General features: G+C 42.7%; 1 protein-coding gene across 1 annotated transcript in view; it reads right to left on the reverse strand.

Annotated features, from left to right (window-relative positions):
* The window catches only part of Itprid1 (ITPR interacting domain containing 1), a 70,675-nt gene continuing 55,515 nt past the window's right edge, over positions 1-15,160 (reverse strand). The window contains exons 13-17 of the mRNA XM_042695044.1: positions 13,904-14,015; positions 13,355-13,579; positions 11,166-11,253; positions 7,165-7,293; positions 1-161 (exon numbers count right to left, since the gene is read on the reverse strand). Of these exons, the coding sequence (XP_042550978.1) occupies positions 1-161; positions 7,165-7,293; positions 11,166-11,253; positions 13,355-13,579; positions 13,904-14,015 (715 nt within the window). The remainder of the gene's footprint in view (positions 162-7,164; positions 7,294-11,165; positions 11,254-13,354; positions 13,580-13,903; positions 14,016-15,160) is intronic.

Below are 15,160 nucleotides of genomic sequence, written 5' to 3' on the forward strand. Positions count from 1 at the left end.
TTAGTAAGTGTGCACGTCCAGCTGCCTTTTTCCTGGTCCATCCTCCTGCTTCAGACTCTCCTCCTCTTCTGCATTAATAAAATGGATCTGGCCCTTTCTTTGCTTGCTCTTTAAAATCCACTTGATTTTCTTTTCAGTCACATGTTCTCCAATCTGGACATCTGGTTTACATTAAAAAAAAATGGTGATGACACTCAGTAGAACAGTGAAGAAGCCATGTGTGGCTTTTCCTCAGTTGTGACTCCATAGCTTTGCTTGGATAGCAATTTATCCTAGTTCCTCTGATTTTCAATTAATAAGAATCTTAAAGACAATACCATGCTGTAAATACTTTCTCTTGTACAGCCTGCCATCACTAAGAGGCAGCTAGCTTTGCTTGGGTCACTGTTTACTGCTCAGAGCACAGGAGAATGAACAGGGCTGCCCTCTTCCCTAGCTTGCTTCTTTCCACACATGAGAACTACCTGGATTCTGATCTCTCACCCCCATTCCTACCCCTGTTGGAAGAATCTACATGGAAAGGTATCAGCCACAAGATGGTGGCAGCAGCAGGCAGAGCACAGGCAGAGCCACAGAACACTGAGCGAGTGAGTATGTCTATTTTCCCAGAGGTCACATCGAAGTTTAAGGTGCATGCAATAGAGTTTAAAGCTTCTGTTACTCAGAGAGAGAAGTATTTAGATATTCAGGGTTATCATATTTGAATTGTGCCACGCAATATTAATAAGCCAGTTCTTTAGCTTGCTGTGAGCTTCTGGAAAAGTGTTGATGACAGTTTTTATAATGCGGAAAAAGGATTTGTTTTCTTTCTTTCTTTCTTTCTTTCTTTCTTTCTTTCTTTCTTTCTTTCTTTCTTTCTTTCTTTCTTTCTTTCTTTCTTTCTTTCTTTCTTTCTTTCTTTCCTTTCTTTTTTTCCTTCCTTCCTTCCTTCCTTTCTTACTTTCTTGGTTTTAGGACTTTACCTCTTTGGCTTAAAGTGTATGAAAAATGACACCCAACTTAGGAATATGTGAAAGCAAATTTCAAACCCAGCATGTATTTAAAATAGCAACTGTAACTTCTGCACTTGATTTCAAGAAAATCACATGCCTTGTATTCCTATTTTCATAAAGGAAATTTTCTTCCTTTTGCCAGCGAGAAAGTCAGCCCCTCTGTTTCTGGCAAGTTGGCGTGCAGAATTCAGCTGGCTTCTCCTAGCTGTCTAGTGTCCCCTGGCTGGGCAGTGACTGTTCCAGAATGCCCACCTAGGAGGGACCCAGGGGTGCATGCTGATCCAGAGGTGTGGTGAGAGGGGCTGCCTCTGAGCTGGAGCTAGGAAAGAAGCACATTGTTTCACTAGCCTCATACTCACTTAGGTTAGGTAGGATGATTGGTGCTAAGTGGGTCGTCCCTCATCTTGGTCAGTGGTTCAGAAAGCCTTTTTTCACATTTCATCAGCCATCCTGGAAAAGGCAAGTATTACCTTTAAGGATGGTTTTGAATATCACGGCCAAAGTCAGGGCTTGCCTGAACCAACTACATCCTCTCAGCCTGGTTAACCACTACTTCCTAGACTATTCCCCTCTGTTCCAGCCAGGTGTCAATCAGGTATTGAGTATGGAGGTGTAGTCACATGGGACAGGCAGGGACAGGGTAGAGCATTGTCCTTAGGACTCAGGGCACCTTGTCTGAGTTGTAGTGCTCCTATAGAGACTGCATCCAAGGTAGTAGGGCTAAGGGAAAGACTTGGAAACCAAGTAAATGTTCTATGGTCCTTCATGAGTTCCAGAGGTTCAAGCTAAGGTCTTCTGGGTCAGTTCTTGGCTCTGTGCTGAGGCACAGCATTCGGCCCAAGAGTCATGATGGAGTCAGGACTTGGGCTTGCAGTTAACTCTAAAGTTACCTGTGAATATATTTTAAAGCATACTCAGACCTCTCTTAACTTCTAAGCTGTCAGAGGGATTAGGGACACCACAGAGTCCATAGGAAGATGTACAGCATAGGTGAGAACCTGGAAGAAATTGCAAACACAGAATATCTAGAATTGATGAACAGATCTGTAACTAGCCGGTAAGCCTGGCTTGATTTGATAAGTGAAGTGGACCTGCGGTACTGAGGGTTTAGGGCTGGCTTCAAGACAAGGTGTCAGATCACTCCTACTGTCAAGGTTGATGGGCCCCTGACTAGAAATGTCTGGGTCCTGTGGAGAGCTCCCTGAGGACTGTGACAGGCTTGGTGGTGACTGTGTGTGTGTGGGGGGGGGGGGAGCAGTTTGCAGGTGCCACACATGAACATCTCCAGGCTGAGCACAGTCACCTTTTGTACACATCTCCATCATAAAGTGAAAATAGAAAAGACCAGGGGCCTGAGAAAGTAAGTGGTGTTCTGTCTTCTTTTTCTTTTGAATGCTATTTGATCATTCAAGTGTCTGTAGGCAGTAATTCAGACGCGGTGAAATTGCCCACTAAAAATCATGGTGAATAGCAGCGCTCCAATCTCATTACGTGAGTAATGACCTAACAAAGCCTGACTATTCTGTGCCACCCACTTTCGTCTGTACAACCCTGAGGCCAAATCAGGAGCCTGATGCATTGTTTCCCTGGAGATGCTCCATTGTGCTCCTTCTGAAGATACACTAAAGGCTGGAGTTGGCAAGGTGGCTATGGCACTGAGCTGCTCCCAGCCAGCCAGTCATGGGGGAAAGGGTTGTCCTAGACAGAAGGGGTGCCCCACATTTCATCTCACTTAGGTTTTGGAGGAAGAAGTGGGTTTAAACTCCCTCCATGAGCACTAATTGTGTAAGAGTAACATCAACTTTGCATTCAATAGACTATTCTTTTGTGACCACTGAACATTAAGACCAGTTCACATATTTGGGCTAAGAGGTTTTTTGTATAACAATTCACAAGAAATATCCTGCTAAGCATCAAGTAACCTTGTCTTTAGTTTTTGAACAAAAGAAGTGATGGGAAAGGAAAAAAAAGAAAAGAAGAGAAAAAGGGAAAGGAAGGAAAGGGAAGGGAAGAGAAAAAGGAAGAAAAAAAGAGGAGAAAGCAATGGAATCCATATTCCTGAGTATTGTTTAAACTATGGCAAAAAGCTCTTGGCGCCTTCTCTCTCTCTCTCTCTCTCGCTCTCTCTCTCTCTCCTTTCATGTCCACAAGCTAGCCAGAATTTCTCCCTAAAACACCTCATGACATGTCAATGTCCTGTTTTAAGCCCTCAATGGCTTCTCAATAAATTTGAGATAAAGCTAAAATCTCTGTGGGTTGCTTAATAAGCTGCTATAGTTTGGATCTTGAATGTCCCCTTTAACAAAAGACCATTTGTTAAAGGCTTGGTTGCCAGCCTATAGGCCAGTCTTTATGGGTTGAGATGAAGTGAGATTATTGTTGGCATGTCCTCAGAGGCAATGCCTATGCTCTGCCCCTTTCTTCTATTTGCTTTATAGCTGCCATGAGATGAACAGCTTTCCTTGCCGCATGCTTTTGAGATGATACGAATACTACCCCGAAAGCAGCAGGGCCAAACCACCATGGACTGAGACCTTTGAGACCATACCCAAATCAATCCTGTCTTCCTTTCAAGTGATTTAGCTCATGTATAAGTCACACCTGCAGAAAGATGGCTGACACATGAAACCCACCTTCTAGGTTTTAGTAAAAACAAAACAAAATCCCTTTGCCTATTTTCCTAGACTTACATACAAGAATTTGTAAGTTTGCTATAATCTCTATTGGAGTTTATTTTATTTTTTCTGAATTCATTGGTAGCATGTGGAAATATAATTTTTATGTATGTACCCAGTATCTCACTGTCTTGCTAATAACATGATTGCTTAGCAGATCTTTTGTAGATCTTTGGATTTCCAGGCAATATAGTATCTCTTTGCGCTTGGTGTCTTTCACTTACTTTTCTTGTTATTTTTCACTGTCAGTATCTCCAGAAAGTGTTAAGATGGGACATTCCTGCTTTGGGCTGAACTGTTGTGTCTTTTTTTTTTTTTTGGGTCCGGTTGTGGGCCTGAACTCTGGGCCTGGGTGCTGTCCCTCAGCTCTTCAGCTTAAGGCTAGCGCTCTACCACTTGAGCCTCAGCGCCACTTCCGGCTTTTTTTTTCTGTTTATGTGGTGCTGAGGAATCAAACCCAGGGCCTCAGGCATGCAATGCAAGCACTCTACCACTGAGCCACCTTCCCAGCCCTGAACTGTTGTGTCTTTTACCTTTAGTAATGATAATAGCTTTTGATTTTTTTTTATTGTGAAAATACTGTACAGAGGGGTTACAATTACATGGGCAAAATAATGAGTACATTTCTTATCAAGCATTGTAGCCTCCTCCTTTGTTTCCCCTTCCCTTCCCATCCTCACCTTGCCCCCCCACCCAATCCTCCCCGCTCCCCCCACCACCCCCGCACCAAAGTTGTAAAGTTCGTTTTCGACATAACGACTTGTACATCTCATTGTTGCAATGGGTCCACCTGTACCCTATTTAAAGGATTTGTTTTTCCCCTTCCCTCCACAAATTATAACAACATCAAATACAGTGAAAGCATGGGTTATACTGTGGGGGAGCGACATACAAAGTAACAAAGACATAATCTTATAAATGTGTTAGAAACAATCACATGAAAGAAAAAAAATTTGAATACATATCATAGGGTTCATTTCCCTAACATCACCTTATCTGACCTTTTCTGCTTGACTCAGACATATACTAGATATTGAAAATAAGGGGAAACCATGGGACCTATGTTTCTTTGGGCCTGGTTTACTTCACTTAATATAATTTTTTCCAAGTCTTTCCATTTCCTAACAAATGGGGCAATGTCATTCTTTCTGAGGGAGGCATAGAATTCCATTGTGTATATATACCACATTTTCTTGATCCATTCATCTACTGAGGGGCATCTGGGTTGGTTCCATATCTTAGTTATAGTAAATGGTGCTGCAATAAACATAGTCATGCTGGTAGCTTTAGTATGGTCTTGTTTGTAAACATTTGGGTAAATGCCCAAAAGTGGGATTGCTGGGTTATAGGGGAGCTCTATGTGGAGTCTTTTGAGGAACCTCCATTCTACTTTCCAAAATGGTTGAACAAGTTTATACTCCCACCAACAATGCAGTAAGATTCTCTCTGTCCACATCCCCTCCAGCATCTGTTGTTTTTAGAGTTCTTGATTTTAGCCATTCTAACTGGACTGAGGTGGTATCTCAATGTTGTTTTGATGTGCATTTCTTTTATGGCTAGTGAGGTTGAGCATTTCTTCATGTGTCTATTGGCCATCCTTCTTTCCTCTTCAGAGAAATTTCTCTTTAAGTCTTTAGTCCACTTATTTATTGAGCAGTTGTGTCTTTGAGGATTTGTTATTGGGGGATTTAATTTTTTGAGCTCCAAGTATATTTTAGATATGAGACCCTTGTCTGTTGAATGGCTAGTGAAGATCTTCTCCCAATCTGTGGGCTTTCTATTGATCTTGCTAGCTATGTCATTTGCCCTGCAGAAGCTCTGCAACTCCATGCAATCCCATTTGTCCAACCTTTCTTTGATTTGTTGTGTTTCTGGGTCTCTATTAAGAAAAGTTCGGCCTGTGCCAAGGAGACCTAGGGTTTCTCCTATTCCATCCTGTAATGTTTTCAGAGTGTCTGCTTTGACTCCGAGGTCTTTGATCCATTTGGAGTTGATTCTGGTGCAGGGTGAAATATAAGGATCTAGCTTTTGATTTTTAAAGTTGTCCTTTATCACTTTGGTGGAAGTTGCACTTAAACCTTACTTAGGTAAAGATTTTCATCACGAGATATAGTGTTCACTAAATGTTTCTTCTGAAACTGTTAAGCCAATGAAGTGTTTTTCCTTTAGTCTAATAATATGATGAATTGTATTAATTTGCTCTCCAATAGTCTGTCTGTATCAAGCTCCACCTTATCACGATTTGCTAATTTTTTTTTAACCTAATCAAAATGTAGTTTACTAAGATCTTGGTAAGGTAGCTAAGATATGGAACCAACCCAGATGCCCCTCCCTCAGTAGGTGAATGGATCAAGAAAATCTGATATATATGTGTGTGTGTGTGTGTGTGTGTGTGTGTGTGTGTGTGTGTGTGTGTGTGTGTGTGTATAAATATATACACACATGAATTCTATGCCTCCATCAGAAAGAATGACATTGCCCCATTTGTTAGGAAATGGAAAGACTTGGAAAAAATTATATTAAGCAAAGTAAGCCCAAAGAAACATTGGTCCCATGGTTTCCCTTATTTGCAATAACTAGTACATGTGTAGGACAAGCAGAAAAGGCCAAAAGCTATGTACATATGACCATATAAGATGATGTTAAGTGAAATGAACCCCAAGATAGGGACACAAATATCTTTTTTCTTTCTTGCTATTGTTTCTAACGTGTTTATGATGTACCATGTGATTTTTTAGTTTCTTTGTATGTTCCCTCACACACATAGTATAACCCCTATTTTCACTGTGTTTGATGTCTGTGCTCTGCAACTTATATATACACTTCTCTAATTTGGGGAGGGGAAGGGAAAAAACAAAAGGCTTAAATAAGGATATAGGTTGCCACATTGTAACAATGAGAGGTACAAAGCACTATGTTGAAAATGAACTTTACAACTTCCACAGGGGTGTGGGTGGGGTGGGGTGGGGTGGGAGATAGGAGGAAAGGGATGGTAGGGGTAAAACAAAGGAGGAGGCAACAATGCTCAATAGGAAATGTATTCATTACCTTGCTCATGTAACTGTAACCCTCTCTGCAGCATTTTTACAATTAAAAAAAAACATACAAAAAATCTTGGTAAGGAATTGAGACTGGACATATATTTAAATGTCTATGGAGATTCTTTTAAACAAAAACTCTTATTTAATGTTTCAGATCAATGTACCTGATTTATGTTTTCAAATGACCAGAATGGCTCATGAATGGCCAGCAGATAAATGAAAGAATAAGTTACATATTACTATATACACCAACGTGAGCATCAATGCTTGGTCTGCAAAAGTGGATTGAGTGTCTCATGGCACAGAAAAGAAAATGCCCATTCTAGGTCTTTCTCTGGGCTACCCTTAAGATCTAGAGAGACTCAATTAATCTCTTTGAAAGGAGGAGGGAAAGTTTCCTTGGAGAGGACCTGTATTGGATGAGGCCCACAGTGCTGGCAAGAGTTTGTAGGACACCTCTCCCTCCAGCTGTCTCAGGTACCACGGGGGATCCTGAAGCAGGCAGCTCTGCATCTTCACTGCTGTCATCATAAACAGTTGCCTCTGCTTGCTGAAAAACGCGGCGTAGGCGCCTACGCTCCACACCTATGAAACCGAACATCATTTCCTATTATGTTCTACTTTGTTCTGACAGAAAAGTGATGAATTACCACAGCCAGCATCTCTCCTTGAAAATGGCCATGGATCAGTGTGTACCTCTCCATCAACTAATTGAATCAAGGCCCACACACCTGTTTCCACTTCCTTTAAACAAACACAGGCCCCATAACCAATACAAAGCAATATTAGATCTCAACCTGTGGTGTGTAAGTACCTCTTTCAACCTGACCTGATCAATGCTGAAAGCTACAAAAACACAGGTGTAGGTCGACCAGGAAAGAGAGATCCTTACATGTAATGGAAATGTTTGCAACTCTGGTTGCATAAAATGGCTGGCTATGACTTGGGGCCAATCTGAGATCACACTTGGATTTCCAGTTGTGTGGGGAAAAAAAAACACTTAGCCCCTTTAAGCCTCTGCTTCCTCATCTTTGAAATGGAGACAATAATGATTTCAGGGTTTGCTAAGTGTAAATCACACCGCTTATTTAGCCCATGTAAGAGTAATAGCAACATTTTTTATCATAATAAGAGTATTAAAATCAAATATAGTGATAGATCTCAATCTGGTTAGAAGTTGTATCTTTTATATCGATGAACACTACAAGTCCTGAATAAAAAATATGAAACAATTCTAGGACCCTGAAAGTAGCAGGACAACTGGGGAGAAAAAAAAAAAGAAAGATAAAGAACTACACAAACAAGTTTCTGCTTCTTTTCTACTCCCACAGTTTAGTTATCTTAGTTTTAGTTAGTTTAGTTATGCAACATGTGTGAGCAGAAACAAGTAGTTTTCTATCATGTCTGAGGCTAAGCACTTCAGAAACACAATTAATTTATCCAAAATTGTCTGCCATTTTATCCTAAATCAAAGTTTGATGTTGGGCTGGGTGCTGGTGGCTCATGTCTGTAATCCTAGCTACTCAGGAGGCTGAGATCTGAGGATGATGGTTTGAAGCCAGTCTGGACAGACTGGCTTATCTCAAATTAACCACCAAAAAGCAGCAAGTGGAGCTATAGTTCAAGTGGTAAAGTGCTAGCCTTGAACAAAAAGCTCCAGATAGTATTCAGGCCCCCAAGTTCAAGACCCAGGACCAGCACACACACAACCTTGAACAAAAAAGCTCAGGGACGGCACTCAGGCCCTGAGTTCAAGCCCCAGGTCCAGCACGCGTGTGTGTGCACACGTGCGCGCGCGCGCGCACACACACACACACACATTTGATATTGGTTTTTATCTTTCTTATGAACTATGGCTATACAGACTAGATAATCCACCCAAGCTAAGCAGATTTTAGGAGATAAAATTAGACTTTCTACACCAAACTTCTCATCTCCATGCTACACTACCATATGTGGATCAAAGAAAGAGAGAAGCAATTATATTGGTTTCTATTAAGAAATCACTGGTCAGTTTTCCTGAACTGTTTCAGGAAAGAAAAAGAGATAGAAAAGAAGCCACCAGGTTGATGACTAAAGCAGAATGAAGAGGGAAGAGAATTATAGACTATTAGCTCAGAATTTTCACTGTACAGAAAGATAGGGATTAGAAAGCATGATACACCATGATTAAGATAATGTCTACAACTTGTATGTATCTATGTATCTCTGATGTGCTCAGAATTTTCACTGTACAGAAAGATATGGATTAGAAAGCATGATACACAATGATTAAGATAATGTCTACAACTTATACGTATCTATGTATCTTTGATATGTTTATGTATATATCAATGTATCTATCTACGATGTATCTATTTATCTATCATCTATATCCTATCTATCATTTATCTGCTAGCTATCTACCTATGTATCTATCATCTATCTACTACTATCATCTATGTATTATCTATTATCTACTACTATCTACTATCTATCTATGTATCTATCATCTATCTATTTATGCATTTATTAAAGCAAGGTCCAGCTCACAAGATAGAGCAACTTTAGGCCCTTCAAGGTTCAAGGAGAATATGCCAGAGGGTAATACAAAATTGAAGGAAATAATTTCATTTTATAACATAGAAATTGCTAGCAAAGCAATGCACCTGACAAATGCCTCATGTAATGGAAGAATACTGATGATCCAGAGTAGGAACGAGTCACACACAAACACATACACTACACCCCCCCCCACACACACAACTCTAGGGAGAGAAAATAATAGATAACTATTGTATTTCTTTTTTTTTCTTTTTTTGTTGGTCGTGGGGTTTGAACTCTGGGCCTGGGCACTGTCCCTGTGCTCTTCAGCTCAAGGCAAATGCTCTACCTCTTGAGCCATAGTGCCATTTCTGTTTTTTGAATGGTTTATTGGAGATAAGAGTCTCACAGACTTTCCTGCCCAGGCTGGCTTTGAACCTCGATCCTCAGATCTCAGCCTCCTGAGTAGCTAGGATTACAGGTATGAGCCACTAGCACCCGGCTTATTGTATTTCTTATAAACTTCATACCTGTGAATTAGTTCCCAACAGCTTAACTTTTAAGAAATAAAAATAAATGCTTTGTGATGATAATTTATCATCATGAGCAAATAAGCAATTGTTAAATATAATGGGAATTAAGAAAGGGGCACACAGTTAGAGTGGTCATGTAATGGTGCATTTCTTTCCCCCTACACATTCCTGGTGATAGAATCAGACAAGGGATGGACGGAATGTGCGAGGACATGAATAGTGATGGGTGACACAGCAGTCTCTGAGTACCTGAGAATGAAAGGACAATTCTTTAGTTTAGTTCTTGCAATTAGGAATGATTCTTGATGGCATGAGTTCTTTCTTAACTTGGCATAGATTAAGGAAAGGAACATCCCATTCCAAACCTTCTGATCTGCTACTGTTTTAAAATTAGACTGTAAGAAAGGCTGAGTTTGCATTAGAGAAATTTTCTTTCTTTTTTTTTTTTGTTGGTTGTGGGGCTTGAACTCTGGGCCTGGGCGCTGTCCCTCAGCTCTTTAGTTCAAGGCCAGTGCTCTACCACGTGAGCTACAGCACCACTTCCAGTTTTCTGATGGTTTATTGGAAATAGGAGTCTCACAGTCTTTCCTGCCCGGGCTGGCTTTGAACCGTGATTCTCAGATCTCAGCCTCCTGAGTAGCTAGGATTACAGGCGTGAGCCACCAGCGCCCAGCCGAAATTTTCTATCTAACCATTAGCTAAATTTTATGCTCTACAATTTTCAAGAAAGACGATTTGGGGGGCTGGGAAGGTAGCTCAGTGGTAGAGTGCTTGCTTTGCATGCATGAGGCCCTGGGTTCGATTCCTTAGCACCACATAAGCAAAAAGAAAAAAAGCCGGAAGTGGCGCTGTGGCTCAAGTGGTAGAGCGCTAGCCTTGAGCTGAAGAGCTGAGGGACAGCGCCCAGGCCCAGAGTTCAGGCCCCATGACTGGACTCCCCTCCCCCCCCCCAAAAAAAAAGAAGAAAGACGATTTGGAATATTTTTGAATAATCACTATACCTCAAAATCATGGTGATAATTTGTTGTTCAAATTACAATTTGAAGTTGGATGTGAAACCCATCCTTCCACACAAGAACACGGAAGCTTCATCTCCAAGAGAAAGGACTTCTACCCTTGACACACACTTTTATCCTTCTCACACATGCTCTTTAATTATACTGGGTGACATCACAGAACAGATTGCTTCCTTAGCAAAGGACTCCTCCTTAGGGGACAAAACTTTCATGTCATTAGAAAGCCTCTTATTTTCCGCCTTAGAAAAATTATTTCCTCTTAAAGGGAAAATAAGCTCGAAGTATGCAGGCCAAAAATAAAAAAATATATGTGCAAGGGAAATTTGTTAAATACACAAAATCTAATGGGGAATGTTTTCTGTGGGTTAAAAATTCATTTCTTTACACAAATCTACATGGTCTGTGCATGTGCTCTGCTTCAGAGCAGCCTTCAAGGTTTCACCTTCTGTCTTCTGTAACTTGAGTCTTCGCCCCTGCATAACAAAGCCAAGAAAATGTGTGACTCCAGTTCCAAGCCTTCTGTCTTAAACCAGTCTCCCCCCCCCACCCCCATTCTATGATTTCGGCTTTGAATAAAGAAATGGAATATGCAGAGAACAAAATCAACCCAGGGAAAGACTCTGGGACTCCATTATGGAAGAGGCCAAATTACTCTTTCAGTGTGAATCTGGTCGGGGGAGCTGTACCATCATCCCAGGGTGTGCAGACATTTTGAAAGACTGCTCAGGGGAGGGAGCAGTGTGGTGATTCTGGGGTTTCTTGCTGGTTCTCTGGATCCCAAAATAACTTTTGGGGCATCCAAGTGGCAGAGCCCCAGTTGTGAGCAAAATAGCCAAACAAGAGCTCCAGACCCTGAGTTCTGTATTGTATGGATGGCGGCCCTGTCTAAAGCTTATAAAAGGTTTACATTACACTTAGGAGGAGACTCTAGGCTCTTAGACTCCTGGCCATGGCTTAACGTGGGCCAGGCCCACTGCTCAGAAATGTAGTTCAGCCAGGGCCCTTCCATCTCCTTTGCTGTCACTCCTCACCATTCCCCAAGAAGCTGCACAACCAAAGCCCCCCTTTCACCTACCCTCTGAGGTTACCCTACACCAGCTGCTTCCCCACAATGTCTGGATTGAAATTGTCTTATTTTTCTGAGGTTCTTCAAACTCCCCATGAGGAGGCCTTCTGTCTGTCTGACTCACAAAAGCTCCAGTATGAGCAGGATCCCTGGCACACAATAGGTACTTCATTGACATTCCCATGGTAGATTGACTCTAGACTTGTCGACAGTCTGCAACTCAGACATGGGATCCTTTTCCCTCATTTGTTTTCACATCCCCAAGCCCTCCTGACCAAGGGTCTGAGTCAGACTCTTGCACTGCTCTTGTTCATAAAAACCTGTTCGTGTTCTCCAGAGCCTTTCCTGGGCCTCACTGTTAAATGCACATGTGTGTTTATATTCTGTCTCTCCCATTACACTGTAGTACTCTAGCAGATCAGAGACTGTGTACCATTTTGGTCACTTTCGTATACCTTGTATACACCATCAGGGATAGATGATGTGATTAATTATGCTATAGTCAATGAAGATTCAAATATTCTGAGTTCTACTGCTTTTAATTATAGGGTACAAGAGGGGAAAAAAAGAATTGCTGATGAAGTGTTGGTTAATAGAGAGATTGGATCTGGCTGTGCCATCTTAGCCTCATGGTGGATGGTAGAGTCTGGCTTCTTGTCTTCATGGTGGGTGTAAGGTGAAGGCCCTGCCTCTCAAGTGATAGGCATGCCTGAATCCCTGGAGGTGGGGCTGGGGATTTGGATGATAGGTTACTAAACCTGTCAGTCCAGTGCCTGGGATATCAGTTTCCTGTGACCTTGACCCCTGATCTGACTCTATTTAGGCCTGGACCAGCTCAGGCACCTCAACACCAGAACACATGTCTCTGTGTTTGTGTCCTGTTTCCTGTCTCCTGGCTCTTCTCTGGTCACCATGATGTCCCAATTTGGTCTGGGTTTTATTCTTTCTTTCTTCTCTGGACTTTGTGACTCAGTTTTCTTTTTTTTTGGGGGGGGTGTCCGGTCGTGGGGTCTGAACTCTGGGCGTGGGCGCTGTCCCTCAGCTCTTCAGCTCAAGGCTAGCGCTCTACCACTTGAGCCACAGTGCCACTTCTGGCTTTTTTTCTTTTTGCTTATGTGGTGCTGAGGAATCGAACCCAGGGCCTCATGCATGCAAGGCAAGTGCTCTACCACTGAGCCACCTTCCCAGCCCCTGTGGCTCAGTTTTCTAACAGTGTTAATTGTATTTGCTGGCTGCTGGTCTTTGAGACAGGAGTCCATCATGCAGTTGCTGGCCTTTTAATAAAGACTCTGAGATTCAACCACCTCTCGAAAAGTGGCTTCTTTGTTTTCTCACCTCGTAACATTAGATTTCCTTGCAAGAGCTTTTCTTGGTTCTTCTGTGGTACCCAAAGGCCTGAGGACCATCCTTCTCCCCCTCCCCATCCCCTTCCTGCCATGATCTAGAAGAGGTATCTGTACTCTTTTCTCTAGAAGAACAAGGGGATGCAGGGGATGGACCTGACATACCTGAGCAGGTGATTGGGCAGATGGCATGGTGCTACTCCGCAGGACCAGTGGAGTGCAGGCAGCAGGCAGCTGAGTCTCCCCTGAGAAAGGAGGACTGGCAGGCTCCGGGACCACAGCAGGGTGGGGGTGAGCATACAGATTCTGGCCATTTCTGTCTTCTGTCCAGTTACATGGTGGTAGATTTGTATGGAGTCCAAGGGACTCCCCTATGAGGCAGTCCAGCTCCTGAGAGGAAAGTAGAAAGAGGTGAGAAGACAGTGTCATATCTGCACCTGAAGCCACCCGAGGCTTGGGGAAAGATGGTGGATGGAACTCTTCTTTCATTTCCAGGCTGGGAGGGAGTACTGGGGAACTGCTGTCTAGCCTTGAGTGACCACTAGGCAACTGTGTAGGTATGAACAGACCAAATGGCTTTGCTTTGTACCTACCACCTGGGCATGGGCATGTGACCCTAGAATGATGGAAACGAGGGCACCAATGGGTTTCTCACTCCCTGCTCCCTGGGCTGGGCTGGACAAAGTCTAACTCTTATTCCCACCCTGCCCCTACCAGTAGGAGCTCTTCTCTGATTTTCCCAGCGAGGTCTCCAAGCTGAAACTCCAGCTCTGCCACCTGCTGTCGCAGTGCTTCCCGCAGGGCGTGCAGGTGTTGTACCTCCTCCCTGAAGAAGACAGCAGAAAACAGGAGCCTCAGCCTGGGGTGCACCTCTGCACTGTGCTGCTGGCAGTACAGGCCTGTCTCATTGATGTTTCTCAGAGGAAATGTCATCCCCTTCATTTGATTCAGTTGCATGCATAGTACATTACCTTCCTTCCCTCCCTTTTCCCTTCCTCCCTCACTCTTTCCTTTCCTCCTTGCCTTCCTTCCTTCCTTCTTCCCTCCCTTCCTTCCTTTTTCAGGGTATTAAACATCAGCTAGGCAAGCGCTCTTCCACTTAAATACATCTCCAGCTTACCTATTTTTCTTTGTATTGTTTTAATTTTTAGAACTACTCTATTATACTAAAATTTTCCTATCTCATTTACTTGTTTTAAGCTATCATTCAATAATTTGCACTACATTTACCAAGTTGTGTAACTCTTCATCCTAGAGCTGCAGAATACATTCCCCCTCCATTAAGAACACTAGGACGCACAGCTGGAGATCTGTGGCTCACATCTGTAGGTCTAACTACTCAAGAGGCTGAGATCAGAGGATCATAGTTCAAAGCCAGCCTAGGCAGGAAAGTCTATGAGACTGTTATCTCCAATAAGCTACTCAAAAGCTGGAAATGGAGCTGGGGTTCAAGTGGCAGAATGCCAGCCCTGAGTAAAGGAAGCTCAGAGGCAGGGACGCTCCTGAGTTCAGGAGAAAAAACAAACAAGCAAACAAACCCTAGCACTCGACTTCCAACTCTATTTCTAGTCCCAGGCTGTATATGTGGATAATGCATCTACTTTTGCCTCCTCTGCCATGGTACTAGGTTTGGCACTTGTTTGATTGGTGCTCTACTGATTGAGACACTCCTTTGTGTTTGAGTCATTTTGAAAATAAAACTCTTGTGGGTTTTGTTTTGTTTTGTTTTGTTTTTTCCCACGCTGGCCTGGACCACAGTTCTAATTGTGCCTCCCGTGTAGCCAGGATGTTAGCTACCAGGAAAATGTGTGACAAAACTTCGTACCTGAGATGGAGTCAGTCTTCCTAACATTTTGCCTAGTCTGGCCCCAAACCAGGATCTTCCATTCTCTGCCTTCTAAGTAACAGATCTGGGATGGCAGGTGTGACTCATTGTGTTAAGCCTTGGGATATATATTTTTAACTCATGTG

Source organism: Dipodomys spectabilis, unplaced genomic scaffold, assembly GCF_019054845.1.
Source record: "Dipodomys spectabilis isolate Male_0828 unplaced genomic scaffold, ASM1905484v1 ptg000178l, whole genome shotgun sequence".
Lineage (NCBI taxonomy): Eukaryota > Metazoa > Chordata > Mammalia > Rodentia > Heteromyidae > Dipodomys > Dipodomys spectabilis.